Raw genomic sequence first — 27145 nt, 5'->3', positions numbered from 1 at the left:
TCACTTCTGAAACAGCTCTGCCTATGTGATTCTGCCTCCCAGAGTGACTCTTCCAAAGGCAAGGAGGGTAACCCCATTTCCACTGTGTGGGAGCTCCTGAACATCTTTCCAGCAGTCTCCCAAGCAGCTGGATGAGAGCAGCCCATGCTTCAGCAGAACAAAGGCTGTAAAAGGTGGGACTGAAAAAGATTATCCTTTGGGAGGAAAATGCATGCAGTGGCTTCCATCCAGCGGAGGAGATATCCACCAGAGTCCTAGTGAGAAACTGTTCTTCATTTCCTGGCCATAGCCACGGGAGAGGATTGGAATTAAAGAGGTTATTACTCCAGCATCTGCTGGATGCAGCTGTGGTCTCACAACCAGTTGTTTGTGAAGTTACTGCATCCACCACCTGCTGTCCCCTGCCCTTGTCTCCCTCTTTGAGGCATTTGGATTCCCAGGCAGACACTGTGTTCACCTGGTCTGCAGAGAACCTTCTTCCAACATCTCATCCCTCCCAGCAGCAGTGGGACTCTGGTCTGTGTGATCAAAGTGGAGTGGGATCACAGCTCACAAACTGATGGCCCCGCTTAGGTTGTTATTGTAGTTCAGGCACATTCATTCAGTGTTGTGAAGATAGCAATTAACAAATCCTGCTGGCAGCACGCTCTTGAGAAGGAAAACTGAAGACTACAAGGCTTCTGACAGCATGGAGGAAGGACCCGTTGTGCTCAGAGGTTCTGACCCACAGTGGTCCTGCATGGGAGGAACCATGGGCTGGAGATTTTGAACCATGCCTAGGTTATCTAAGCAAGCCCAGGGATGTCACTGGGGATATCATCTAAAAGCACATGAAATCTGCTGAGCGTGGTCCCCACTCTCCCCACACCACAATTTATGGCTTATTCTTGTGGGATCTCTAATATGAACATCCCATTTCCCATGAGACACAGAGAGAGCAGTGCTCTCACTGCTGTCCTGATGGGACCAGAGGCCACTTCAGCACATGGATTTCCTGGACAATTCAATGTACAGGGTCCTGTGCAGGTACCTATTTGCTTCTGGTAAAGCAACAGAAGCTTCTCCTCGTGTCTAAATCTTTGTATCCCTGTTTTCTTTTGGAGGCACATGCGCACCTATGACTCAGATGAGAGAGAAGAGGCACAGAGCACATGAGAAAAATCCCTGTTGCCCCTGCTGCTGCCCCCATTGCTTCCTGCTGCGGGGCAGCTGCCTTGGGATGACTCACCTGTCAGGGCTTACACACGCAGCCCAAACTATCCCAAGCTGCCAAGTGAGTTTGGCACTCAATACTGTGCAAAACATGGATGCAGGCTTTATGCACATTCCTTTTCAAGGCTCCTGTCCACCTGCCTGTGTGTTGCCTAAATTCCTCCGACTGCCCAGATCCCCAAACAAACCCCAGAGAGGGAAGCACAGGTGGGTGCCTCACCAAGGGCACAGCACACATGAGGACGAGGAGCAGGGCAGACACCCATGTTCTCGTAGCACTGCTTGGCTATGGCAGAAAAGAGGTGGACCACCCTGTGCCCCACCAGGCAGGATGGGTGCACCCCAGCATGTCAGCCCTGAAGGCTGGGGAAAAAAAGCCCAGATTTGCAGGGCATCTGAGTTGCCTTGCTGGCATCTTGCTGCCTTGCTGACTATAGGAGCTGCAATCCAAAGGTGGGATTGCTCCTTTCTCAAGGGAAAATTGGGGTGAAAAAGTAAAGCAACTGAGGCACATAGGTGGTATGGGCACCTGGGGTGTCAGCTCTGCCTGGAGGAGTGAGTAAAAGTGAGCAGATGCTAATGGAGTGATTGGACTTAGGTGATCTTAGTGGTCTTTTGCAACCTTAGTGATTCTATGAGCAAAAGTACACTTGTCCCTTCTATTCCACAGTAGAGGGGACAAGCACGACTTAATGCCTCATTTTCTTCTGAACTGAGATTTACCGGAGGTCCGCCCCTCCGACAGGAAGGGGGCAGAGAAATGGCTCATTGTCCCTTTAAGATGAGGCGAGCTGCCACTCTTAGTCATATATCTGTACTGCACCCTAGGGTTATAAAAACATACATCTTCGTTTCGAAAGTCTTTTATTACATCCATAAACATCAGATTGCAGCTGACTGTTCCTGGGATGAGAGCGTCCCAGTGCTCCCAGTGAGTTTTGACAAGGGGAGGGAACGAGAGGCAGCCTGGCTGCTCTCTTACTGGAGCCGTGATATCGGGGACTCGCCAGCTTCCCGCACGCTGTCAGCGCTCAGAGCGGTGCCGGCAAGGACGCGGGTGGCTCTGCTAAATCTCACCACTGGACTCTCACATCATCCCGGTGCACGGTAAGTTTTCCTTACCTCCTTAGATAGGGCACAGAGCTTGCTCCGTCAGACCTTCAGTGCTGGACTTGGGTTATTTTAGGGGTGAGGAAACTGGGAAACGGGTTTTTGTGATGGGAATGGATGTCGTCCTGCAGCCAGCTGCTCTGTTGGGAGTTAGGCTGCAGCAGGAACGTGAGGGTTTGCTGAGAGCCCCCCAGTCGCTGAGTGCTTGTTCCACTTTGGGACCTGAGGAAGCAGGCAGAGTGCTTTGTGCAGAAATAATCCCAGGGAGTATTCTGGCATCAGATCTGAAGGGTTGCAAATCTTTTCAACAAGTACAGGAGCTGTTATTTTGGGGAATGTCACGAGCGCTGGGCTGCATTTCTGCCTCATTCATTTTGTGCTGGTTCAGAAGTAGCTTAGGAAATGCCACTGAGGTGTTTCAGTGCAGGGAGTGCTCACTGACTTGCAGTGTGTGTACAAAGCGTGCACACCTCCCTGCTCCCAGAGCACTGGAACCCGGTGTCCTGGCTGGGGACACCCAAGGGATCTGTCACTGCTTTCACACCAGGTGCCTCCCAACACCCCAGCACACTCCTGGCAGAGTTTTCCTGCAAGCTGCAGGCAGTAGGGGAAAAGTGGAGCAGAGCCCAACCTTCCTGCCCCGATGCTGACACCTCTCAGAGGACCAGCGTGCCTTTTTGATTCATCACAGAGCCCCATCTCAAAGATGCTGAGTGTCTTTCCAGTATATATATGTATATATATATATTTTTTTTTTTCTCACATCTGCCTTCTGTTTTTTGTTTCTTTCTTTCTTCAGAGAAAGAAGAATTGTTCCAGAATTTACTGGGACAGATTGCTGAGCAGTTCTCAAGGTAGGACGCTGAATGTCATAATTTATTTAAAATTGTGTTTCTTTCATCAGCCAGAAGTGAAACTCTGCCAGGAGGCAGAGGGGTGTTTAAGGTCTCTCTGCAGTCCCACTCCCACGCTACATTCAGGCCCCATGCACGCAGCCCTCCTGCTGAGAGCAGTGCAGTATCTTCAACCAGTAGCAGCTCTGGCTTCTCTTTGATCTAAAAAGGAGATCACGTATTAAATATAAATGCTCTTATTGTGTTTCTGCCCCCTTAAGAAACAAAATAAATATTTATGTGCAGAACACAGAAATCATCAGATGTGTTCCATTTTGTCCTTTTAACACACGAAGCTCTCTCCTCAGTGGAGACTTGCAAGCATCCATATAGCTGATAGTTTCACCGCAGCTGCTTTCCATAGGGCAGAACAACCTCATCACATCTCATCAAACCTCCAGCATCACTCAGAGGAGAGCTCAGCACCAAGACATTGCCGTTAGGAAACGCTATGGGTTTACATTGCCTCCAGAGGGACATGACAGTGAGTTGCTGCCCACAGAAGGGTGCAGAACCACAGTGCAATCCCAGAGCCATTGCCATGAAAGATCTCCTGTCCCTTATGGCAGTCCCAAGCGGTCTGATCGACCCTCTGGGAAGCATGGAGGGTTCTGGCAGTTGGCAGCTAGGGTTGACGCAGCTCTAACTGTATGACATTAATGCATGGGGGTTTTCTTTCCAGGGTTTTTAAAATCAATGAACTGAAAACGGAAGTAGCTAATCACTTGGCAATGCTGGAGAAAAAGGTGGAACGTGAGTGTCCCTTTGCTGCCATCGTGCTGTCTCATCCCAGGGCACCCCTCCTGCAACCCTGACCTCCCCATCCCCAGTTTCGGCCCCCCTGCCACTCCATTATTTCTGATAACTCTATGTCACCCTCCTTTTTCTGCTTTTTTCCTGCTGGGAATGGGGCTGGGCTATTTTCCATGTGCAGCAGAGCAGACCCTTATCTCCAAGGGCTACTTCTTGTCACTGCATGCCCTTGGAGTCCTGTCCATCCCCTGGGCCACATGCAGCAGGCTCACCTATCACTTCCAGCTCACCCAGCTTGTTGAGTGAGCTGACAGTGACAGTGACAGTGTTTTCAGTTGCTGTGCAACAACAAAGTAAAGTTCATCTGGCCAAAGAGCTCCTTTTCTTTCCAGGCAGCATCCTACTTCCATTCTTCAGTCTGTTAGTGTAGAATGGGCCCAAGAAACGCAGGGTAGGAGGGTGAATAAGGCACTGTCACATGGTGCAGTTTCAGCTGCCAAAGGCCACATCCTCATTGAGATGCAGCATTTAAACTTCACTGCCTCTACAGCTGCAGAAAACACTTTCTCACTGGGCTGGCTGGAAAAAAAAGAAAAAAATCGAAGCTAAAAAATAAACCAACAAACCAGCAACAAAGTTTTTGGTTCATGGAAAGAGTTTTTTTCTTGAAATTTCTCCCAACCAGATGCTACCTCGACCCCACAGCTGCTCAGTGAAAGAGATGCCTTTGTCAGCAAGGCGGGGAGAAAAATGTCCTTCTCCAGGAACAGCCACAGGGGAGCCCTTCCAAGGTCACCTCTGTCAGCCCCAGGCGGTGCAGGCACCCTGCTGCTCAGTGTGAGGCCTCCGAACTGCCATGGAGCCAAACATACAGCTTTCATCTCCAGGCAGAGCAGAAAGGAGGGAGAGCCCCCGATCCAAGCAGGGATCCCAGAGACTGCTCCAAGAGCCCTGCTGCAAGGCTGGACACAGTCCAAGGATTTCTTTAGACAGCACAGGGTCTTTTCAGAGGGTATTTCTTAATGCAGGATAATATAATGGGCCCTTCATCAGCACACATGATGAGGCCATTTATTATTTGCAAACAAACTGGGAAAAGAATTGTGCTTTTGTTTTACCTCCTTTGGAGATCACTTTCCCACCATGCTCACGTATGATCTCTGAGACTTCTACAGTGGGATGTGTGTGCAGGAGCAAGTGCTCACAACAGGACCATCATCTCACACAGCCCATATGCAGCAGTGTGTTTGAGGGATCTTTTAAGGGATTTTTTAGACCTAGTCTAAAGCCAGTGAGTTCTCCTTGGAAAAGTTCTCTGTGCAAGGAAGGCACTGGCAGTGATTCATGCTGTAGTTCCACTTTCTTTGGAGCAGGGGAAACTCTTTACACACCATCTACCTTAAGAAAATAACTGTAAATTCCCTGCTCCCCTGGAGAGGATTTGGAAGCAAGTTAAAGAGACTCAGTAGGAAAAATGCTCAAGGCTGCCATTTTGCACCACATACCCCTTCCCCCTGCAGCCGCCTGCCCCCTGCCCTGTGGGGCTGTAACCTTGCTCTGCTCCCACTGCTTCCCATGGGCACCAGACAGCATCTGGTTTCTATCCTCACATTGAAGTTGCCCAAAGAAATTGCTTCCAACAGCTCTAGGCAAAAATATGCATTCATCTGAAAATGAGATTTGGAAGTGGCTAGTATCTCCATAGTCAAGCATAAATCACAGAATCACTGAATTAGAGAACTACAGAATGATTTGGGCTGGAAGGGATCTCAGAGCCAATGCCACCTCAACCCCTGCCATGGGAGGGCTGCCCCTGCCCCCATCAGCTCAGGATGCCCAGGACCCCATCCAACCTTGCCTTAAGCACCTCCAGGGATGGGGCATCCAAACCAAACTCCTACCCCTTCCCTCTCCTGATAGGCAAAATTTCTGACCTGGTTCAACCTCTTCTTTTTTCCCCCTTCCCTACTTCTTCATCCAGGATCAGCCTTTGCAGTTACCTGCACAAAGAAAGGCAGTCTCTTCTTATAAGCAGAGCTGTGGCCTTCCAAGACAGCTTTTGATCACTTGGATGCTCCCCTCCAGATCAGTGCAATTCTATAATTCTATGATTCTGAACAAAGGAGCTGTGAAATGATGGCATGTGAATGACATGGCCCTCACAGGTGGTGCCATGTTCCATCCATGAGAACACTGGTAGCTCACAAGAGGGAAGGGAGGACATTCTCACCCTCGCTTTGTGTGGGGCTGTCCCAGCTGCATGGCCCGAAGTGCTGCAGCACAATCAGGCAATCAAACTTCTCGCCTCGTGGCTTTTCTAATTGCACAGAGAGGGCATATAGGATTTTCTGTGTCGCATGCAGAAATAACCTTTGATTACAACATTGATTGGCAAAGGCAAGCGACAGATCTTCAATACACATAAAAATGAAATCAATGGTTACAGCCAAAACTTTTCGACATTTCTCTCTCTCCTGCAGTTTCACTTTGGACTCTCTGCGCCCAGCAATGCCTCTCAGAGCCTCTCAATGCTCTGCATGACCTTTCAAATTAAAACTTTTCATCTTAATGGGAATTCTAATCCCGCTGGGACGTGTTTGCCGAGCTGCACTTATCATCCCATCGCAGAAGGGGTTTTGCTCAGGATTTCCTTTGATTCCTGCTCTACAGCAGAGAAGCGAAGGCATTAGAACAAGCTGGCTGCTGCTCACAATTGCGGGAAAGCTGAGGCGCTGAGGCCAGTCTGCGAATTAAAAAGCTCATGCTATTCTCTAAAGCTGGCAGCCAAGAATGCCTGTGGGCTTCCATGACACACTGCTTTGGCAGCACCCATGTGTGTGGGGCTCACCGGCTATCTGGGCTGCTCCCTTATTGAAGCCCTTTGAAATTCTGCACAACTGTGAAAGGAGAGCCTTGGGATTTTGCCACGGTAACACCCCTGGTGTTTTCCTTTGTTGACAGTGGAAGGCCTGAAAGTTGTGGAGATTGAGAAATGCAAGAGCGATATTAAAAAGATGAGGGAGGAAATGGCAGCAAGAAGCAGCAGGTAAGTTCTGTGCCAGTCCTAGCAGAGCAATAGGCGGCTGCTTTCAGGCCCTCCTGCAAGATATCTGCAGGATCCAGCTGCCTGCCAGGCTTAGAAGGATGGAAGTAAGGAAACAAACATTGCATGAATTTAATATTTGTGGATCTAGTGCCGTTCATCTGTTCAAATAGTTGGAGCCATGTGAATAGAGAAGCAGGTCTTGTAATGGAAAGTGATGTTCCACCATGCAGAATGGGAATTCTTCTTCCAGATGTATGGGGAGAGAAGGAATGGGATGAGGGCTTCTGCTGAGTGTTGTGCTTCCATGGGTGTTGCATAGAGCTCAAGTTAGTTCCGGTAAGATTCAAACTACATTCTGGGAATACGGCAAATATATGTGCAACCGTTTTTCTAATTATGATCTCATGCTATTATACAGTATCCATTTCAGTTCTGACAAGAAATCGGGAATGAATTTTCTACTTTGAGGGCTTGCTGCTGTTTTCAAGATCGGTTTTGCTGCAATTAAAAGAACTGCAGGAAAAAAATGCACTTTGCAGGGGATGTGGTCTCAGCCAATGGCTCTGCCCCAATGTCACTGGGAAGCCCACGCAGGATGAGCACATCGTCACTAAGAGGCCATGGGCACTTCTGGGGGGTCACTGGAGAGATGCTCCTTGCTCAGAGTGCAGACAGAAGGGGCTTTGCAACAAGAGTAGCTCTGTGTGCTGATGTCTGCTTGTTCTTTATTTAGGGTCAGATTTGGTGGCCTTTAATCAAAACTATTTCCTATTGCTGGGAATGCTTATAAACATCACTATCCACATACGCCAGGAGGCAAGTGTTAATGCAGTCCTGTTAAGAGTAAGGCCAAATTCAGATATTGTACTAGCATCACTGCAGAGTAATGCTATTAACCTCAGGAGACCTTCTCCAGATGCACACCAGTATGACAGATTGCAGGCTGCCTCATGTCCCTTCTAGGTGTGTGAGGAAATCTCTTTAGGAAAGTTGAGTAAAGCCAAAAAGCAATGCTTGCAAGTTCACATTCTCAGGACAGCTGCCACAAGCTTCAGGAAGTACAAGGCAGTTCCAGCAGCCATGAGTCATTCCTCTCCCAGGTTGCCTTTTTACAGCCTATGTTCTGTAACACAAACAGCAACCTGGTAACAGAACAGCAGGAGCAGGGAGTGCTGCATCTGCCCTGCACAACTGGCCCCAGCCAGGCTGGCTCCTGGTGCCCCTTGTCTCCTGCTGTAAGCAGGGGCTCTAGATGGCCTGGCTGCTATGAGATCCCCATTGGGACAAGCACTGGCTCCCCCTCCCAACAGGCTCATAGAATCACAGAATCATTAAGGTTGGAAAAGACCTCTAAGATCATCTAGTCCAGCCGTCAGCCCATCACCACCGTGCCCCTAACCACATCCCTAAGAATGAACAACTGTGTTGGGAAAAATCACCATGCATGTGAAATGTGTATCTCTACCCTGCAGAGCAGCAACCCCACTTGCATCCACTCAAATTGTGTTTTTTTCCCAGTCTGTTTTTGTGTTCATGCTGGCACATGCTATTAGCATTGCAGTGCACTTAAACTCATGATCATCTGTAGATACAGATTTACATTTCTAAAGGTCCAATGTACCCCAACTCTGTTCTGTTCCCCAGTGTGGCCAAATGAAGGCTTTAATGTTTTATTGCAGCTGGGAAATAGGGGCAGTTGTCTGGCCCAAAGCTAGAACAGCTTCATTTAGGGCAAGGAGTGCCCCAATCTCCTTACGTTGACCCCACTAACACCTCTCACAGCAGAATTTTGAAGAAAATGTTTTAAAAATGATGAAGAGAGCTTTTCTCCAGCTAATAGTTCCCTTGAACAGGGCAGCGGGAGGCAGAAGGTGGTGAGGTGCTGGCACAGCTGCCCAGAGAAGCTGTGGTGCCCCATCCCTGGAGGCGCTCAAGGCCAGGTTGGATGGGGCCCAGGGCAGCCTGAGATGGGGGGCAGGCAGCCCTGCCCACGGCAGGGGTTGGGGTGGTGTGGGCTTTGAGGTCCCTTCCAACCCAAACCATTCTGTGATTCTGTGACATATCTCTGCTGGCAGATTAAAAAAAAAAAAAAAAAAAAAAAAAAGAGAAATTGTATCAGAGGTCAACTTTAAGAGCAGAAAAATAGACCTGATCAAATTCCTAACAGAGAAGATGCTAAGAGATGTGAAATCTGTGAAATTCTGAAAAAAAGTAGGGTCAAATCGTGTAGCTGGCTTTGTTTGTCAGGGAAGCTGAAAAATTAGAAGGGGTGATCCAAATGCTAGGACTGGTGGGAGAAATGCAAAATGCAAGATCAACATCACATGAGAGTTACCAAAGTCCATGTGATCAGCTACTGCTGAAACATATGCTGAGCTAAAAACCTCTACGTGATTGCCGGGGGTAACACTATGGAGCCATCAGTTTTATTGTGCCCCTGTGGCTATGAAGCTGCTTCTGCAGCTGGCTACAATTGCAACAGCGTAGATGTCCTGCAAAGACTGTTGGCATCTCCCACCATCAGATCAGCCCTCTGCTCAGATGGGATAAAACAAGCTTGGTGCTTCTAAACTTTGAGAAAGAGTAGGCAGCTGGCATCTGTGTTAGTGGAATCACAGAATCATACAATCATTTCAGTTGGAAGGAGCCTTTAATGGCCACCTGGCCCAACTCCCCTGCAATGAACAGGGATACCTACAGCTACTCCAAGTTGCTCAGCATCCCATCCAGCTGACCTTGAATGTCTTCAGGGAGGGGGCATCCATCACCTCTCTGGGCAACCTTTTCTAGTGCTGAGTATCCAGCTAGTGACCAGGAAAATGTTTACCTGTAATTGCTAACAGTGATTCCCATTCTCCAAGATTAGGGAGCCAAGCAGACCATGCCTGCTGAGCTTGGTGCCTCAGTGCTGCTGTCCCACCTGAGGGAAGGCAGTCGAGTTGGTCTGGCCATCAGAACAGATGGTTACCAGTTCTGACGCAGTCTTAGGGTCTTCTGGAGGTCTCTATCATGGCATCTGCAGACATAAGATGCTCACTGAAAGAAAAGTTACTTGGTTTAAGAAGAAGCAGTGGAGTATCTTTGTGTGCTCTTTGCTCAAATTCAAATTCACAGAGAAAGAGCGAGAAGGGCAATAGACAAGAAGAGAAAATCCTACAGAGGATCACACTTTTAAAGCTTTTGAGCAGCAGCAAAGTAGAAAGGAGAAGTTAGGAAAAGGCACGGCTCTCCAGGCAATGCTAACTATGATACCTCAATACTTCTGGCCATTATTGAGGCACTGTGGTTTTTCATTCCCTGAATGTTTCATTTCAGGACTACCTGTCCCTGCAAATACAGCTTTTTGGATGAAAACAAGAGGCCAACACCCCGGCGAGATGTGCCGTCCTACCCAAAGGTATGGTGCAATGCTTGCTTTCACCACAGCCTTGACAAATGCTGGTTTATGATGCCTATCTCCTCACTGCCCATCTCCTAGCTCTGCTAAACCCATGGCCTGATTCAAAATCACTGGAAGCTAAAAGAAAAGCTGTCATTGCCCATGGGAAGCTTACAGTCGGCTCCTCAGTAATTTTTAAGTCTTGAAAGCTCATTTGTGATTGAGGTGTTAATGAATATTTTGCATCTGTCAACATTAAGTGCTATTTTGTTTAGTTGTTTATTCTGCATTCACGTAGCAAATAATCAGACAGGCCTATAGTGCTGTGTTCTAATTAAAAACAGTGCTGCTGCCAGGTTTCTCCTAATGGATTATTTCTTAATTTAAAAAGTAATTTATGGGGATGCTTCACCTAAGGAAACAAAGAGAAAATGCAACACTGGATTCTCTCTAGGCCATTTCAGTGTTCCTGCAAAAAGTGGTTAGTGTATTTGCGAGAGAAAACTGCAATACTTGTAGAAATACAAACCTACAATGATGAATGTGGATGGAACTATGAAGCACACCAGACCTTCAATCCTTGCACCAGCCACCTTTGCCCAAAGGACTTATTCAGAGCTACCAGGTGTGCTCTGCTCCATGCCCAGCACACACCTTGACAAAACACCAGCTCATTTTGTGTGCAAACAACACAAAGCTGCCTTGGTTGCTCTCAAGGCATGTAATGTGGACATGCATCCTTGCATATTGGTCTTTAGAGCTTTAGAGAGTAGCATCACGAAACACCTTATATTTCTTTTCATTAACCCATTAGTCCTGAGTTCCTGACACTAACGCATGTTTCCATAAAACGTATCAGTTGTAAAACTGATTTCCTTCCCTTGATAATTATATAGGTCAGATCAACTTCTTTAGATCAATTGCTATTATATTAGGACCTTGAAATGACAACTACAGTTGTACTGAGTGATTGCAGGGTAAGCCAGTAGTCTGTATTGCCCAGGGACCAAAACTCACAGGGATTTTAGTTTCAGAGGGAGCTTGGCTTCTGTTAGATGAATTTGGTAGATTCATTATTACTTGTCAGGGACTGGATTTGTCCAGTTTCAAGTGAGGCTAATAATTGATGGATCCGCTGAAAGGAGATGTTACCAAATAACAAATCAGTACAACCAATTCATTTCTTGCAGAACATCAGATTACATGAACATTATATATTCAGAAGCAAAAATAACTGACTTCTTGAGAAGGAACATTCATCTTCAGTGTTATCTTCCTTAAGTATCAGCAACTTGAGACTCGGAAAATTTCGTTCACTTGCTCAGTGCAGTAAGCCCAAACTAATTAGAGACAGCCACAGTAAATGGGCCAATTAAAGCTACAAGGCTTTTGTGTCCCAGAGAGACTCTGATCAACAGAGCTTCAAAAATGTGATTCAGGAAAGAGCAGCTATGGATTGGTCTTTTAGCCCTCCACGTTCCTTCTTTTTATTTCATAAACAAACTGTAACTGACCGATGAACTCCATTTTGTTCAAAGCCTCTGAGCATAACGATAAAAAATTGCTCTGACCACACAGGCTGACAACCACTTTGAAAACATGGGCATTCTTGAAAAAAATACTCAAAGTGAGAGCATAAATCACTCCAAAGCTGATGTATCACACCCGCCAGCTAATTTAGCACTACAAGCACCAGCTCTGCAGCATCTCTCCGAGACCAGCTACACCATGTGTTGCAATGCTTCGTGCTAGTGCAGCCAGTCTGCGCCCTGTGCCCTTTGCAAATTTACCCTCGAGCCCACCCATAACGCCTCTGCTCTCCTCTCTTTCTTCCAGACCCCTCCCTCCTGTTTCCCAGGTAACAGCGATAGGACAAGAGGGAATGGCCTTAAAGTTGTGCCAGGGGAGATTCAGTTTGGATATTAGGAAAAATTCCTTCTCAGAAGGAGTGTTGAGGCAGTGGCACAGGCTGCCCAGGGAGGTGGTGGAGGTGTCACTGTCCCTGGAGGTGCTCAAGAACTGTGTGGATGTGGCACTGAGGAACATGGGCAGTGTGCATGGTGGAGGTGAGCTGGTGATTGAACTGAATGATGCCAGAGGTCTTTTCCTACTTAAGATTCTATGATTCTGTCTCAGCCAACCAGCAGTGAGCCACTGGGCAAGTAGAAGATGTGTTGCTCTTTCCTTGGGAAATCCAGCTAAATCCCCTGTGGTTGAGACTAGTTAAGGGGCCCTCACTAACTCTGGCTGCCTTTCTGTCCACAGTACATGCTGTCCCAGGAGACCATAGAAGCACTTCGGAAACCAACATTTGATGTCTGGTTGTGGGAGCCCAATGAGGTATTGATGCCCTGCTAAGCCAGTTTTGCTGGCTTTCTGAGAGCCAGCAAAGCCAGAGGAATCCGTTCAAATAGGCCTGAGCATTTTTTTCTTTCCCCTGCCCTTTGCTCAGTGTATTTTTTTTTCATTCTCATTTCACACCATAACACAGTACTTTTCCCTAACAGATACCTGATATGCTGATTGTGATACTTCAACTTCTCTTTATTTTTCCTTTAATCTCTTCCTAGTAATGTCCCGGAGTGACCATTCCACAATTGTTTCTGCCATAGGAGCTCTCCTGTGCTGTTTGGTCTGAACAGTTCCATCCCTAACAAAGTACATGCTTCAGGGCACCAGCACTAACTTTGCTTAAATCAGTGGAGCTTTATGCTGCCGCATGAAGGCAGGCAGAGCTGCATGCATTGATTCACATCCCTTTAGGAAAGGGTTTTTCTGCAGGGCATTGTGAAGAGGCTACATGAACTTATCAGTCTATACTTACTGATTTAACTTCTTATTTTTCTTACTGCTGTTGCTGGGTGGTTCTAGAAGCATCTCCAGCTGCAGTTACCTTAATTACTGTCTCAATAAGAAACATACAAAAGTCATTCTGACTCTATAGTAACATGACAAGGAAAAACACCCCACACTTCTCCTACAGAAGCAGCCTATTTCTGGCTGGATGTTGCCTCTGACTGATGGGAGAACAGAGGAACTCTCTGGTACCTTTGGGTCAGTCTCCCTGGCAGAGGCTGGCAGAGTGTCCCTTGGTCTTTGCCAAGCCATGGCTGGTGTTCACCACTTACTTCCCCATCCTTTTCTTACATACCACAGCCATACAAGATGGCTTGCCTCCAGATTTTGAATGGCTGTCAATTCTTTAAAAGCAAGACAGAATTATGACCTGCCAGGTGAACCGCAGCATTTTGTCTCATTGCTTTGGCTATTAAGAAAGAACAGGGACAAACCACAGACAAAAACCATTATCTACGGATTCTTGTGTGCTGAGACATAGAGTTTTAGCACAGTAACTCATTCAAAGTACTAGGAAACACTATCTGGTGGCATGAAGGAGGCTAACAGGAGGGTGAGGAGATCAGGCATGCTCTGAGAGGAGGCCTGCTGCTCTGCAATAATATGCTGTGCAAGCATGAGAGCAGGGCACCATATGGGTTTGTCTTAGCCTTTCTGCTCTGGTTCATGTTTACAGGAAATATTTCAATTCTGTCAATGCTTATTTAGCAGTGAGCATCTGCCCATGTGCTCCATGTGGAGCAGGCAGGCTGCAAACCCTAATTTCTATGGTTCAGATGGGCTAAGAACAAGTCAACAGATCTACAGCAGAATCCTGGCCACGTGGTGTGGCTTCTGGTCTTGTAAGAAAATCTTTTTCTTTCTGTTTGAATGACTCAAAGCCAGCCCCCTTGGTACTGCATGAACTCTGTGTATTCCCTGGGTAAGCATAAAAATTCAATAGATGAAAACTTTTTTCTTTTTTTTTCTGGAGAGTTTAAAAGAGACCCAATATCTCCAAGGCCACATTTGTGACATTACACTCAACATATTAAAATTCCTGGATCAGTCCACAGTCTGAGAACCATAGTCTGAGAACAGAGAACAGGCCAATATAGTGAATGCATTTATCCTCTGTAGATTTTGCCTTCAGAGATGGAAATATGAATAACATGCACTCCTGAACTCCCAGTAATCTGTTCATTTCTAGTGGGTGGCGGCTGCTGTGCTCCCAGATACCTAATTATTGATACCCTTCATTTGCAATATTTTCCAACCCTGAAAATGAACTGGGAGCAGCAGTGCCTGCCTTCCCCTTCCTGCTGCAGATCAGATGCATTCAGAGGAGCAGCCCACCTGTGCATCGTAGCTGCTAGAAGTCCCAGCTAGAGCTTAGGGTGCTCACAAACCTCCAGTTTTGTAGCGTTGAAACCAGAGGTCTTCTATTGGAAAGGAAATCTGCATTAAAAAAGTTGTTTATAGAACACAAAAATTCCCAAGGAGAGAAGATGTAGATATATTTCTTCAAAGATACCTTGCTTGCTGCTGTCATTTTCTGTACAACTAGAACCTCAGCCATCTCCATCACTGATTTAAATGAGCACTAGAACAAGACCATATCCCTCCTGAATTAGAAAAATGGCTATACTATTTCATGAGAAGGAATTGCTGTGATTCACATGAATCACCATTACTGAAGAGAGGGGCTATGACTCAAACCCTAGCACAAAACCTATGAAGTCCACAGCAATCTGTCTACTTCAAAAAGCTCTCAGAGCCTTTCTGCCTCCCCTCTTGCACTGTTTTTAATCATGCAATCTTCAAACATCTTTCTTTCATCTTGACAAGAGGGCCATGCAATTACTCAATGTGTACAAGGAGGAAATTCACTTTGCAACATATCATAAACCCAACTGACATTTACCATGCCAATAACCTCTCTTTGGCTGCAGATGCTGAGCTGCTTGGAGCATATGTACCATGATCTTGGACTGGTCAAAGACTTCAACATCAACCCCATCACATTAAAGAGGTGGTTGGTAAGTGTTTCAAATTACTGATGTTTGCAATCTTTCTAGTACAAAACAAAATACTGAAACGAGGAATTCATTTGGCTCACACAAGTTATCCCTCTAAAAGCAGTAAACTATACAAATCCTTAAAATTTAAGTCCTTCAGCAAATGTTTGCATTCTTGTGGTCACTGATCACAATTCTTAATGACAGTTTTTTAACTGCCTTGCATTGGTTTGCTGAGCTTTCTATTGCAGAGAGCAGTTCATTTCAGTGAATGCTCTTGGTACCAAATGGAAGCGGACATGGGTGTCTTCAGATATGGCCAGAAAACCTCAATTTATAGATATCTAAACAATGGGAATCCAGTTGGATGTGCCAGACTCTTTTCAGTGACACTCAGTGACAGGTGAAGAGGAAACAGGCACAGAATGAAACACAGGAAATTCCATACAAAGATGAGAAAGAACTTCTTTATTGTGAGGGTGACAGAGCACTGGCACAGCCTGCCAGTTGTAGAGTCACCTGCTTTAGCAGGGGGTTGGACTACTGATATCCAGAGGTTTCTTCCAACCTCTATGATTCTGTGTTTCTGTGATTTGATGTGTTAAATCACAAGGAGTAAAAGAGCAAGACAGGATGGAAAAGGAATTGCTGAGAAGCTAAATAACTTTCTTTCTCTTAGTCTTCATTGTTGAGAATGTGGGAGAGATAAAAGACATGAAAAGGGCAAGAGCATACCAAAACTAAGATGTCTGAAGAGGCACTGGAGCATTAAAAAATCAGTGGTATCGGATCCAAGGAGGAACACAAGAAAAACAAATTTCTAAAAAGCTTAACATTGGCTTTCTCAGAAAAACCCATTGTGTTCCTAGAGGACGAGGAACAGTAAATGTTCTGCCAAATTATTTAAGAAGGATCTGATGACACTCTGAGCTACAGTTAGTAAAATTTACTCCTCCAGTCAGCAAGCTGATCTAAATAAGAATTAAAAACATCATGTTCATTATATGGATGTTTCATATGATTCTGGTAAAGAAGAATTATGTCTCGACAGTCTCTCCTAACTATTTGAAGAGTATGCAGAGAATGGAGAAGGTTGCTTTGAATGATTACCTCCAGAAAGGACTTAACAAATTCCATACAGAAGGTGTCTAGGCAACACAAAGCCTCATTCCAACAAGAACAGGAAGAGCAGCAGCATGCACAGGGCTGAAGTTATCCCTGCTTGGGGTGCTGCTATGGGCTGATTCCAACAAGGCATTAGAGTGATTAGAGCTGGAATAAGAGATAAATGGACTGATGTTACCAGGTCTCTAGATAAGGAATAAGGTTGGAGCTTATTGTAGGAGCTAATGTAGGACTGGTTTAGCCATTATAAAAGAACGCTGTGAATGCACTAATTGGGAGAGAAAAAATGATCAAGACAGGGGAAATCTCTCCCCAAAGAAGGCAGATGAAAAGGTTAGTAGTGCAGAGCGTAAAAAGCAGATGAACAAAAAGGGTAGGATGAAACCCAATATAATCAAGGCTAAGACAGAGCAGATAAAACAGAAAATTTCCTCCTCCCGTCTCACAGCCTGAAAACACAGGAAACAAGGTGATATGTCAACACACATAAACATGCTACCCACCAGCACTACAGCAGGCAGCTTCCTATTAGTCTGCATTCCGAGTCATTTGCTAGAGCTAGCATTTGAGAACAATAAGAGGAGCTTTGTATGTATTTTGCACAAGCCTACAGCAGGGAGAGGATTCCTCTCTCAAACACCAGTTTCACAGAAGGCTGATTAAAAAACCCGAAGGACTCAGCTTCCACTATGTCACCTCCTCAGGCATAGCGTGGGCACCAGTTTGAACGTAAGTGGGTGAGAAAAAGCCACCTCCTGCATACACTTGCTTTCCTACTGCTACATACGCTGGCTATGGAAATGTTCCAGCAAGCAGAAGGAAGGATGACTAATACTGCCCAGTCACTACAGTGCTCTGAGTCAGGACTCCCCGGGGATGTGCAGAGCTCTTCTGTAGTGTATACATCACATCCCTCTGTGCCGTACTGTGCCTGGGCACGGCCACGTGTCCATGCAGTGGCTGTGAGATGCCACCCACCACTCACAAGCCTGGCTGGATAGCAGGAAACATTTCTTCTCAGAAGGAGTGGTGTGGCACTGACACAGACTGCCCAGGGAGGTGGTGGTGTCACCATCCCTGGAGGTGTTCAAGAGCTGTGTGGATGTGGCACTGAGGGCCATGGGCAGTGGGCACGGTGGGGGTGGGCTGATGGTTGGACTGGGTGATCTTAGTGGTCTTTTCCAACACAAACTATTCTAGGATTCTATGAGTTATTAATATAAAATAATGACATATTTCTGAAGTCCATATTGCAAAAGAGCTTTTGCAGTGAAGCCGACAAATATTTCATGAACATTGAAAACCCAAAGGTCTCTTGGCTTCACACAGAGCCTTGAGGCCTCCTAAAAGGCAGATCCCCAGTTGAAGGGTTTGATCCTGATGAGGCTTGAGGACTCTTATAGGAAATTTATCCTTTGGAAGGATGCATTAAGCAAGAAGGGTTCTGGGGGGTGTACTTTGAGCTCTCTGCACACTGTTGATGTTTACCCGCTGTGCAGTTTGAAATGCCAATTCAGTATCACAGCACAGTGCCCTCTCTCCAGCCTGGGTTGCACCTCTTGCAGGCTTCATCTGCCAGCAGACCTGGAAGACAGCAATCTCTTATCCTTCCCCAGAATCAGACCCTTGAGCTGTCACCCTGTCCTAGCACATTAAGATGCTGGGCTCTGCAGGGCTTCGTGGAGCCAAAGGGTGTTTACAGGAGGGACGAAAAGCACGTATATATATATTTTCACAAAGAAAATGACTCTCCTTCATGACCACTCTGCACCCTTTCCCCGCAGCTTTGCATTCATGACAACTACAGAAACAACCCCTTCCACAATTTCCGGCACTGCTTTTGTGTGACCCAGATGATGTACAGCATGATCTCACTCTGCAGTCTTCAGGTATGCGTATTTCTGTGCAAACCACATCTGATTCAGTTAAAACCACCTTTTTTTTTTCTTTTTTTTTTCTTTTTTCTTTTCTTTTTTTCTCCATGGCTATACGTATCAGTTTCCGGCTTTTCTTGCCAGGAAGAGTATGGAGAAAAACTTATCTGAATGGAAGTTCATTCTATTCAGAAGACACTGTATTAGTTTTTCTCACTCTTGTCATGGATTTAGTTAATAAGCATGTCACAGCATCTATGCCCCAGCCCTGCCTTAACTTATCAAGATGCTCAAGTGACTTGTAAGGGACAGTGGTACTATCTCAGTGCTTTTATATCATCTCTGAAATAAATTTTGAGAAAATTGGCTTCTCTGTGCTGCTGCTATTTAATATAACAAAGGCAAATCTGAGTCATTTCTGCTGGAAGGGAAGGCGGAATTCTCTTTCTTCACTGAAATAAACTGACATACAGAAAAATACTTCATTTTGCTCAGTTTGCCTCTCCTTGAAATGTAAATGTGGGGCTTTTTTTCAATTCTATTCATTTCTGGGGACAGACTTAATAGAAATCACAATACTACATTCATGTGTTTATTTTGCAGGAGAAATTTTCCCAAATTGACATCTTGATTCTCATGACCGCAGCAGTGTGCCACGACTTGGACCATCCAGGCTATAACAACACGTAAGTCTGCTTGTGCTTGCCTTGGGTTCGGTTGGGGAGGTAAGGCCAGCCGGCATTTTTGGTGGATCAGGTTTTCCTTCTCACAGCTTGAGCTGGCAATGGCCTTCCCCCAAGGCCCTACTGCTAGCTCATACATGGGCCAAAGCAGGAAAGCTCAGGTTGGGTTGGGGCTGCCAGCTGGCCTTGGCTCTGAAAAGAAAAGGCTTTTTCATATTTCTGCCTCAGATCTTCCCCCAGCGCCTGAGAAAACAAGGTAAATATTTCAGAGAGGAGAGAATGAGTGCAGAAATGGGTATAGTTCTGCTAAGCAAGATGGAATATTTGCACAAAAAGTGCCAAGGGATATTTGACTTGCACATTATTTTGCAATTACAAATGATGAAATGTACATTATTCTATTTATTATCATACTGGAAAATAGATTTGTTGACACATGGTCACCTTTGTGTGCATTCACGTATGAAAAACAGAATGTGATAATCTAATACATTTGCAGATACTCATTAAATAAGGGCAGAACTCAGTTGACTGAGATCAGTAAGAATCTGTCCGTCAGCATCAGCAGGGATTGGATGAAGCCAGGTTCCTTCTGTGTTTGCTTTATGTCATTTTAAGCTACTTGGTTAAATAGGATAAATAAATAAATAAGTGGAGGGGAAGAGTGCCTGAGATGATATTAAAGTAATATCCGTCTTCTCTAAAAATCTGATTTAGTATTAGCAATAAAAACCCAACTGCAGCTAATTGAATAAGTATTCAGAAGAATGTAAATAAAAGGAAGCAGCTGGTGTGCGTCTGCAGGAGCTCTCATTGTTTTTCTTTATATCAGCTATCAGATAAATGCACGAACGGAGCTGGCGGTACGCTACAACGACATCTCCCCACTGGAGAACCATCACTGTGCTGTGGCTTTCCAGATCATTTCCCAGCCAGAATACAACATTTTCTCTAATGTTGACCAGGACCAATTCAAACAGATAAGACAGGTATGAATTCTGGTCCCATCTGTGCAATACAGACTGTTCCTGGAGATGCAGTATGCACAGCAGGGAAGGCTGTGGTGCTGCATCAGTCCCCAGAGGGCAGGACTGAAAAAAGCCCCTCACACTGGGAAGATCCAAAAGGGATCCTTGGAAAATTTCCAAAGGAGCGCTCCCTGGAATGTCTTGCTAAGAAATAATGAGCACGTTCTGACTATTAAAGACAATGACATTTTTTGAAGGAGCCAATTAGCTCTGACTGGGATTATGCTCTCATGCCAGAAGTTTATGCTTTAAGAGAATATTGCATTAGTTTTAAATGTGGGGCTTCTAAATAGGAAAAGATGCTCAACAAAAGAACATTTCTACTGTTGGAAGAGGCTGTGGTGGACTGAGAGTCGTCATGGCTACTCCTGAGACCAGGAGCAATGCTAGAATTCCCATTAGAGCAGTATGGACCAAAAATTATTTTTACTTTACATGATGACTTCCTTGCACACCAGCTGAAACAGTAGATCAGTGCAAGGGCTCACGTGCTGGTCCATTGCAAGCCACTGATTCTGCCAATGCATGAGAAGCAGGCATGAGCCACAAATGGTCTAATCTGCATAAAAATCTTCAATTTTAAATTAACCACATATTTTCCCATCATAAGTCATGTCTGTCAGGAGCAAACAAAGCTCTACCATGTTAGTTGCAGCTGGATATTTCAAAGCCCTTCAAGCAAGGAGGATGAGCACTTGAGGACATCCACATCTACTGTTTTTTTTCTCTTCTGTGTTGACTTTGTTAAGAGTCAGTATCAAAGTACATATTGCTTTGCAAGGGGCCAAAAGTGGATCTTGGTGAATAGAAAGTGGCCTTTAACATCCCTTTGTAGAGTTTCTTTCCACAATTAGTCAATCAGAAAGGAAAAATCTCAATGGCTTTGGAATATCACACCAGTTACAGATATTTTCATATACTCTTTGTAACCCTTTTCCAGTTTCCCTGGTGATTTCAGGTCTGATCAGTGTTAACAGTGTAATCATCTGAGGGTTTCTGTGCACAAGCCTCTATTTTTCTCTGCAATAATAGACTTTACAAAGAATGTCAAACTGATGTACTAATATGTTTTCTCTCCTAGGGGATAATTACATTAATTCTGGCTACCGACATGGCGAGACATGCGGAAATACTGGACTCTTTCAAGGAAAAAATGGAAAATTTTGATTACTCAAATGAAGAACACATGACCTGCGTAAGGAGATTTTGTGGATTATCATTTTTCTGTTCTTGTAGATGAGCGTTCATTCGTTTAAAAATCAAGATTCAAAACACACTGTTAAAAACCAATTTTCTACTTCACCAAAAATATTTAAAATTTGGAATTTCTCTATAGAAAATAGACTACTCCAGCTTTAAAAATCCTGGAGCCTTTAACATCCAGGGAAGACATTCTCCATGGCCTCTGAATGCTGTTCCACAAAGAGTACGTGGTCTTTCAGGGTTGATCCTCTTCACACAGCAAGAAGCACATGTCCCACTGGGATTCATCCCAATGTTATAGGCAAAAAAACTGAGGCAGAGAGCATATAGATAAGTAATTTACACAGGGTAACTGGGAGAGTGGAATATAATCCATTTAAGAACCCTCATTTAATCCTAAAGCTGTCCTTTCTGTTTGAGAGCATTTCCCCTCACCATGTTATGAAGACAAGTGTTCTATCTGGCAGAAATAGAGCCGGCATGAAAACTGCAGTATTAAAATATTATCCTCTTTCAGCTGAAGATGATACTGATAAAATGCTGTGATATCTCCAATGAAGTCCGCCCAATGGAAGTCGCCGAGCCCTGGGTAGACTGCTTGCTAGAGGAATATTTTATGCAGGTAAGAATGAAGGTGCAGCACACTTGCACAGCCAGCTGCTGTGGCTGCATCCCACCTGAGCCATGAGAGCTCTGCTGCCAGATAGGCCAGGCTATCTGTAGGACAGAAAGGGTTCATTTATGGAAAGACAGCATGTCAGCCATAGAAGCTGTTCAGAATGCAAGTGAATGCAATTGACTGTGGATCATAGAGGAAAGACAACAGCAACCTAGAAATCCTAATGCTAGCAGACAGCTTGCTCTAGCAGCCTTTCAAGGTTGTTTGACATAGAAATGTTTTTTGAGCTAAAAGGGCAAGAGCAGTGGCAGAAGAAAGCTGTCAAGTGAATGATATCGAGTCTTACAAGAGAACTAGTTCAGATTATTTTTTTAATGCGTGAACATTTTCTAATGAGAAAGCAGAAGACTTGCTGAGGTGTGCAAGGTCAGATTTAAGCTCCCTAAACCCTTGTTCCTCACCAGATTCCCAGCTGAACACAGCATCTCGCGAGAGACAAATGCCTTGAACGATGTGTCAGCTCACAGCTTCTAGCTCACGGCATCTGCACCTTTTTTGTCACAATTACAATATTCGTGTAACTTACTGTTTTAGTCACCCAATGAATGCACTTTGTGCTCACAGAGTCAGTAGGTGAGAGAAAGTCTACAACAGGATCATTTTGCAAGCACAGACTGTGACATTGCCCATGAATCCACGTAGAAACAGTGAGTTATGCAGCCAAGTAGGTAGCTTAATAAACTCATTTCAGTCAATAGATTTATTCTCCATTGAACAAGCTAGCCAGAACTTGTTTTAATCATTACTAAAGAAGGTCATGTAATTTCTGGTTGAATACCTGCTGATGCTGTGCAGATGTAGCTAATCAGAGTTCTCTTTATTCAGAGGCAGGATGTATTGGCCTGAGGGAAGAATATTGCTATTCCATGTTATCTCCAGACGTTGCTGAGATCTGCATCTGAAAACTGCTGTCCTGTAGCTAGTGGACTCCTTGGTACATTGCTCTCTTGGCTACTAGCCAAGAATAAAGTTTTTTAACTCTGAATTTGTTCCAGAGTGACCGAGAAAAATCGGAGGGTCTTCCAGTGGCGCCTTTTATGGACCGTGATAAAGTAACCAAGCCAACCGCACAGATCGGCTTCCTGAAGTTTGTTCTCATCCCCATGTTTGAGACAGTAACAAAGGTGGGTCAACCAAGGCCAGAACCAGACCTGGGAGCTTGCAGAGCTTCAACACTGGCTCTGGCATGTGTGCAAGTAGCTGTGGGGATATTCATTTCACAGTCTACCTTTAGTCTGTTTCTAGCAGGTGCAGGTTTATGAATACAAAAAGAAATGTTGCACTTCTCTCTCTTGTTTTCACATAGCTATTCCCTGAAGTGGAGGAGATGATGCTTCAGCCCCTTTGGGAGTCCAGAGACCGCTATGAGGAGTTAAAACAGATAGATGATGCTATGAAAGAGGTAAGCTCTAAATATCTGTTTCGTAAAGCAAATGGTATGATTTAGTAAGTTAAACATTGCAACTTAATAGCCATTTAATTCTGAAGCAGTAGGAATGCTTACAGCATCCTTATAAAGGTGAGAACCATATTCATCACACCAAGCTGGAAGCAGGTGGGTGTCACAAACTGTTGGCATGCACATGGGCATCCTCCAGCCACCCCAGCTCAACCATGGGGAGGGAGATGACAGCAGGAGGGACACCTGAAGGCCAGCCCCAGGGATAATGGCCTGGGGAGTGTTGCAGCAAGCTTTTCTTCGAGGGAGGAAGCTGCCTTCCCCTGGAAGGAGCTGGCCTAGGCTAGGTAACAGCAAGGTATTCAGGGCCTGTGCAGTTCAAGAAACTGCACCACTGAGGCACAGTTTCCTTCTATGGCAAGATACACCTTCCTTGCAGGTCTCTTCCAGTGCTTCATTCCCCTGCTGAGACTAGTAAATAAAACCTATCAAAATGGCACCACACTCTGGGGTTTTCTCTGACATGAAAAAATTCATCATGTAGACAAAACTCTATCACTGTGTCATTAAAATAAATTGGCAAGTGCCCCAGAGTATGAGTTGTGCTGATACTTCTTGATATATGGGAAATGAAGGTTCATTCACGTGGTTGTCCCTGGATGGATGAGGGGAATGGTGGCTTTTGGCTGTAGATCTTACCTCCTTCCAAGTTGTTTGGAGGAAAACCTTCTCAGCAGCACAAATACTAAGGCTGGTTAATCAGAGAATGTATGTTTTGAGATCACTGAGTGATAAAGGAGTAGAAAATCTTTTATGAGCTCAAAGGAGCGAAAAAGAACGTAAGATAAGAGCAAGATTTTCCATGACCTCTTCATCTTTCAAGCCAAGCTGAAATTTTACTTCTGTTTATAGAAGCTGTCAAAGCAGAAAGTTTATACAAACGGATGGAGCTATAATTAACGGTGTGTTGTTGCAAGAGTTCTTAGAAAAATAAGAGCTGCCTGAATTCAGACATCACCTCAAACAATAAGAGTCAGCGAATAGCCCTAGAGTCTAACAGGAGAGATGATGAGAAACACTGAGTTCTGTTTCCTCCAGACCTAACTTCAGGGCTGTTGAGATGAAACAGGGCCTCCTGTAGAACAAATTGTAGGGAGCTGGGTGCTGGAGTCTCAGCAGTGGAAAACTGCACTGTTTGAGTCCGTGGCGCTAATACTGTTTTGTTCTTCGTTGCAGCTGCAGAAGAAGAAAAGTGACAGCCTGACCACCGGCACTACTGAAAAGTGAGAAGAAAAAGACTTGGAGCAAAATGTTGCCCCTACAGTTATTTTCTTCTTGAGAAACATTGCATTTGCCAAACGGACGTGGCGGAATCCAGCAGAAATGACACTTGGGGTGAGGTGGCCAAGATGCACACCAAGATGGTTGCCCTTTCCAAGTGGTGCCACGCAGGCCATGGCACAGCTCCTTCCCCACTGGGTTTGCCTCTATGGCCAGCACTGGGAACTGCTGTCTCCAGGGACGAAGTGGAGCTGAGCTAAGGAGCCGTTTCTGTTAAACAAACCGCTGGTGTCCAAAACAAATGAAAACTCGTTTTAGTCAAGATCCTGCACATACCTGTACTGCAGTATGCTATTACAGCACAGCTTAACAGATGCTTATGTAATGACAGGGGCCTGGCAGATATTTTTGTTTGCCAGGTAGGCCCTAATAACACATTTCTCTGTATTATCCTATGAATTTTATAGTGTTCACAGTACATTCAGAAGCCCAGCATAGTGGATGCAGTTTTCTTTTCTGCACTAGAAGTCAGAAGAAGCCTTCATGGACTTACAGGTTTGCTTTGTGCCCAGCAGTGTCAGGGGTCCTTTGGCATAAGCAAAGGGGAGCACCACACAGCACCACTGCGCAGGTTTTTATCCTCATGAATGGAATGCAAAAAGTGACAGCATCAAGAAGAACCTTCAAAGATGTACAGATTTTTATTTTATTTTTTTTTTTTACTTTTAAACTGATCTGCTAAATAATATATTCTTCTACAGAAAGGGGTGTCGTAGTCGTCCTTGTTTTCTTTTGTGTTATACACTCAGGTAGGACCCAACTCTGCTGCCAGACGAGTGCTTTCGTAATGAATACAAGGTGAGGGGCTGTACAGGAGAGGGAAGGGTCTGCTCTCCTGAAGAGAAGAGGCTTCAGTAACGTTGCTGGTCTTACAATCACATCACAAGGGCAACACTTCCAGCAGTGTCTTCATAGAGGCAGGAGCCCAGATGTCGCTGTGGGCTCCAGTGCACTGCCTCACCATGCAAATCCCCTTCCCACCAGCCATGACAGGTGAGCCCACACCAGGCTGCTCATCCACTCCGGTCTTCTTGCAGTGGGGAAAGGCCGCCCTACACACACAAGGCCTTCTCCTCACACAGCTTGGCTGCCATGGCACTGAGCCACATGCCTGCCTCCTGGCACGACCTATTCCTCCTTGCACACCTCCTCAGGCCCATGGGGACCCACAAGTCAGCTCTCTCTATCAATGCCTCTGCCTTCCTGGCTCCTTTACCAGCTATTTGTGCATGTGCCTTTGGGCTTGCTGCAAGCAAACAGAAGCAGGGCCTGACCCTTGGATTTGCACAGTCCTAGGGGAGCCACAGGGAGATGAGAAGATCCGAGTGTGGGGTCAGCTCCAAGCTGCACAGACATCCTCACAAATGAATGAACTAAGCCCTAGATTTGATTAACCTCAAAACTTGTGGTGCTTGGGAGCTGGATCTGGGCTGTGTGGTCTGGGCCTTTTCTTCTGCACTAAATCCTGTAATCCAAAGTACATTGTGACCCAGATTGTTTTGCTGTGGAATTCTTCTCTTCTTTTTCACAAATAAATCAAATTTACCATCTCTACTTGAGCGGATTTCCGTCACAAATCAGCTCCCAAAGCAGATGTGCTGTGCAGGAGCTATAAACAATTGCTCAGGACATGCCAAGTCCTGCACTGAGCTAGTTATATTAGATGAGAAAACCTGCTGTAGGAGCACGACTGCACCCTCCTCCCATTAAGATTGTTTAAGGGCTAGATCCTGATAGGAAGTTTTGTTTCAGTGGAAGGATTTGCTCTAAATCATAAACCCTAATCCAACAGGGACTTATGCATGTGCTTAACTCCCGCATGCCTCACTGGGGACCCTGGCATACAGTAGCTAATTGCATAGTGCAAGCACCAGAGCTTTCCCTAATTGAAGTGCATGAAATTTTTGTAATGGATGATTCTTACTGCTTGTTTTGGCTCTGTTATTTGCCTGAGCAACCTGAAGAGCATTTACTGTGGAGAAAGGATAGAGAGATGCTGGTGCAATCCCACTGATCTGATTGGAAGTTCTACAGAAATGTGGTGAAGCTAATGACTGTCATGATGCTGCCATACGTGGTGTGGCTTACTGGAAGCAGGGAAATAACCAGGCTGTTGTTTAGAGACAGTTGTGAAAGAGAACCTATGCAATCACGACCAGATGAGACATACAGGAATGCCACAACATTCTTTAATCTCTGGAGTGACAATTTAATTTCTGGAGAGACAATAAAACTATAGAATCTTCCCAACATAAGTTTAACCAAGGGAGTGTAAGGCGTTCTCTCATAATTCTAGTTTCTTTTACGTTTTCCAAAATGTTTGATGCTGTGATTCATACGCAAATGAACAGATTTGTGAATCTTGGCAATCAGCCTATTAAAACGTCACACATTTTCAGGGTGACATTCTAAAACTACACTTAGCATGAAAATGAAGTTTTCTGAGACAGCCAGACAGATGTCTGAAGTGTGTTCTAATCTTTTCTCTCCCTAATTCACTGACTGAGAGTGAATACTGTATCTCAGTTTTTGCTCTACTCTATGGTAGACGCATGGTGAAGAACTTT

At 45.2% G+C, this 27145-nt stretch overlaps 1 protein-coding gene across 2 annotated transcripts in view; it reads left to right on the top strand.

Moving 5' to 3' along the window:
• Positions 1-24524, top strand: part of PDE9A (phosphodiesterase 9A) — a gene marked incomplete at both ends in the record, with an annotated part of 41585 nt that extends 17061 nt beyond the window's left edge. For both annotated transcript variants that reach the window (XM_079549545.1, XM_079549544.1), the window contains 14 exons: positions 3122-3176; positions 3898-3968; positions 6930-7014; positions 10330-10411; positions 12659-12733; positions 15181-15267; positions 18156-18260; positions 18849-18931; positions 19761-19917; positions 21038-21151; positions 21677-21781; positions 22834-22962; positions 23145-23240; positions 24474-24524. In XM_079549545.1, coding sequence (XP_079405671.1) covers positions 3122-3176; positions 3898-3968; positions 6930-7014; positions 10330-10411; positions 12659-12733; positions 15181-15267; positions 18156-18260; positions 18849-18931; positions 19761-19917; positions 21038-21151; positions 21677-21781; positions 22834-22962; positions 23145-23240; positions 24474-24524 — 1295 coding nt within the window. The remainder of the gene's footprint in view (positions 1-3121; positions 3177-3897; positions 3969-6929; positions 7015-10329; positions 10412-12658; positions 12734-15180; positions 15268-18155; positions 18261-18848; positions 18932-19760; positions 19918-21037; positions 21152-21676; positions 21782-22833; positions 22963-23144; positions 23241-24473) is intronic.
• Positions 24525-27145: the final 2621 nt, after the last annotated feature.

Source organism: Tetrao urogallus, assembly GCF_951394365.1.
Source record: "Tetrao urogallus genome assembly, chromosome: 1".
Taxonomy (NCBI): Eukaryota; Metazoa; Chordata; class Aves; order Galliformes; family Phasianidae; genus Tetrao; species Tetrao urogallus.
This window is presented reverse-complemented; position numbering and strand designations above follow the sequence as displayed.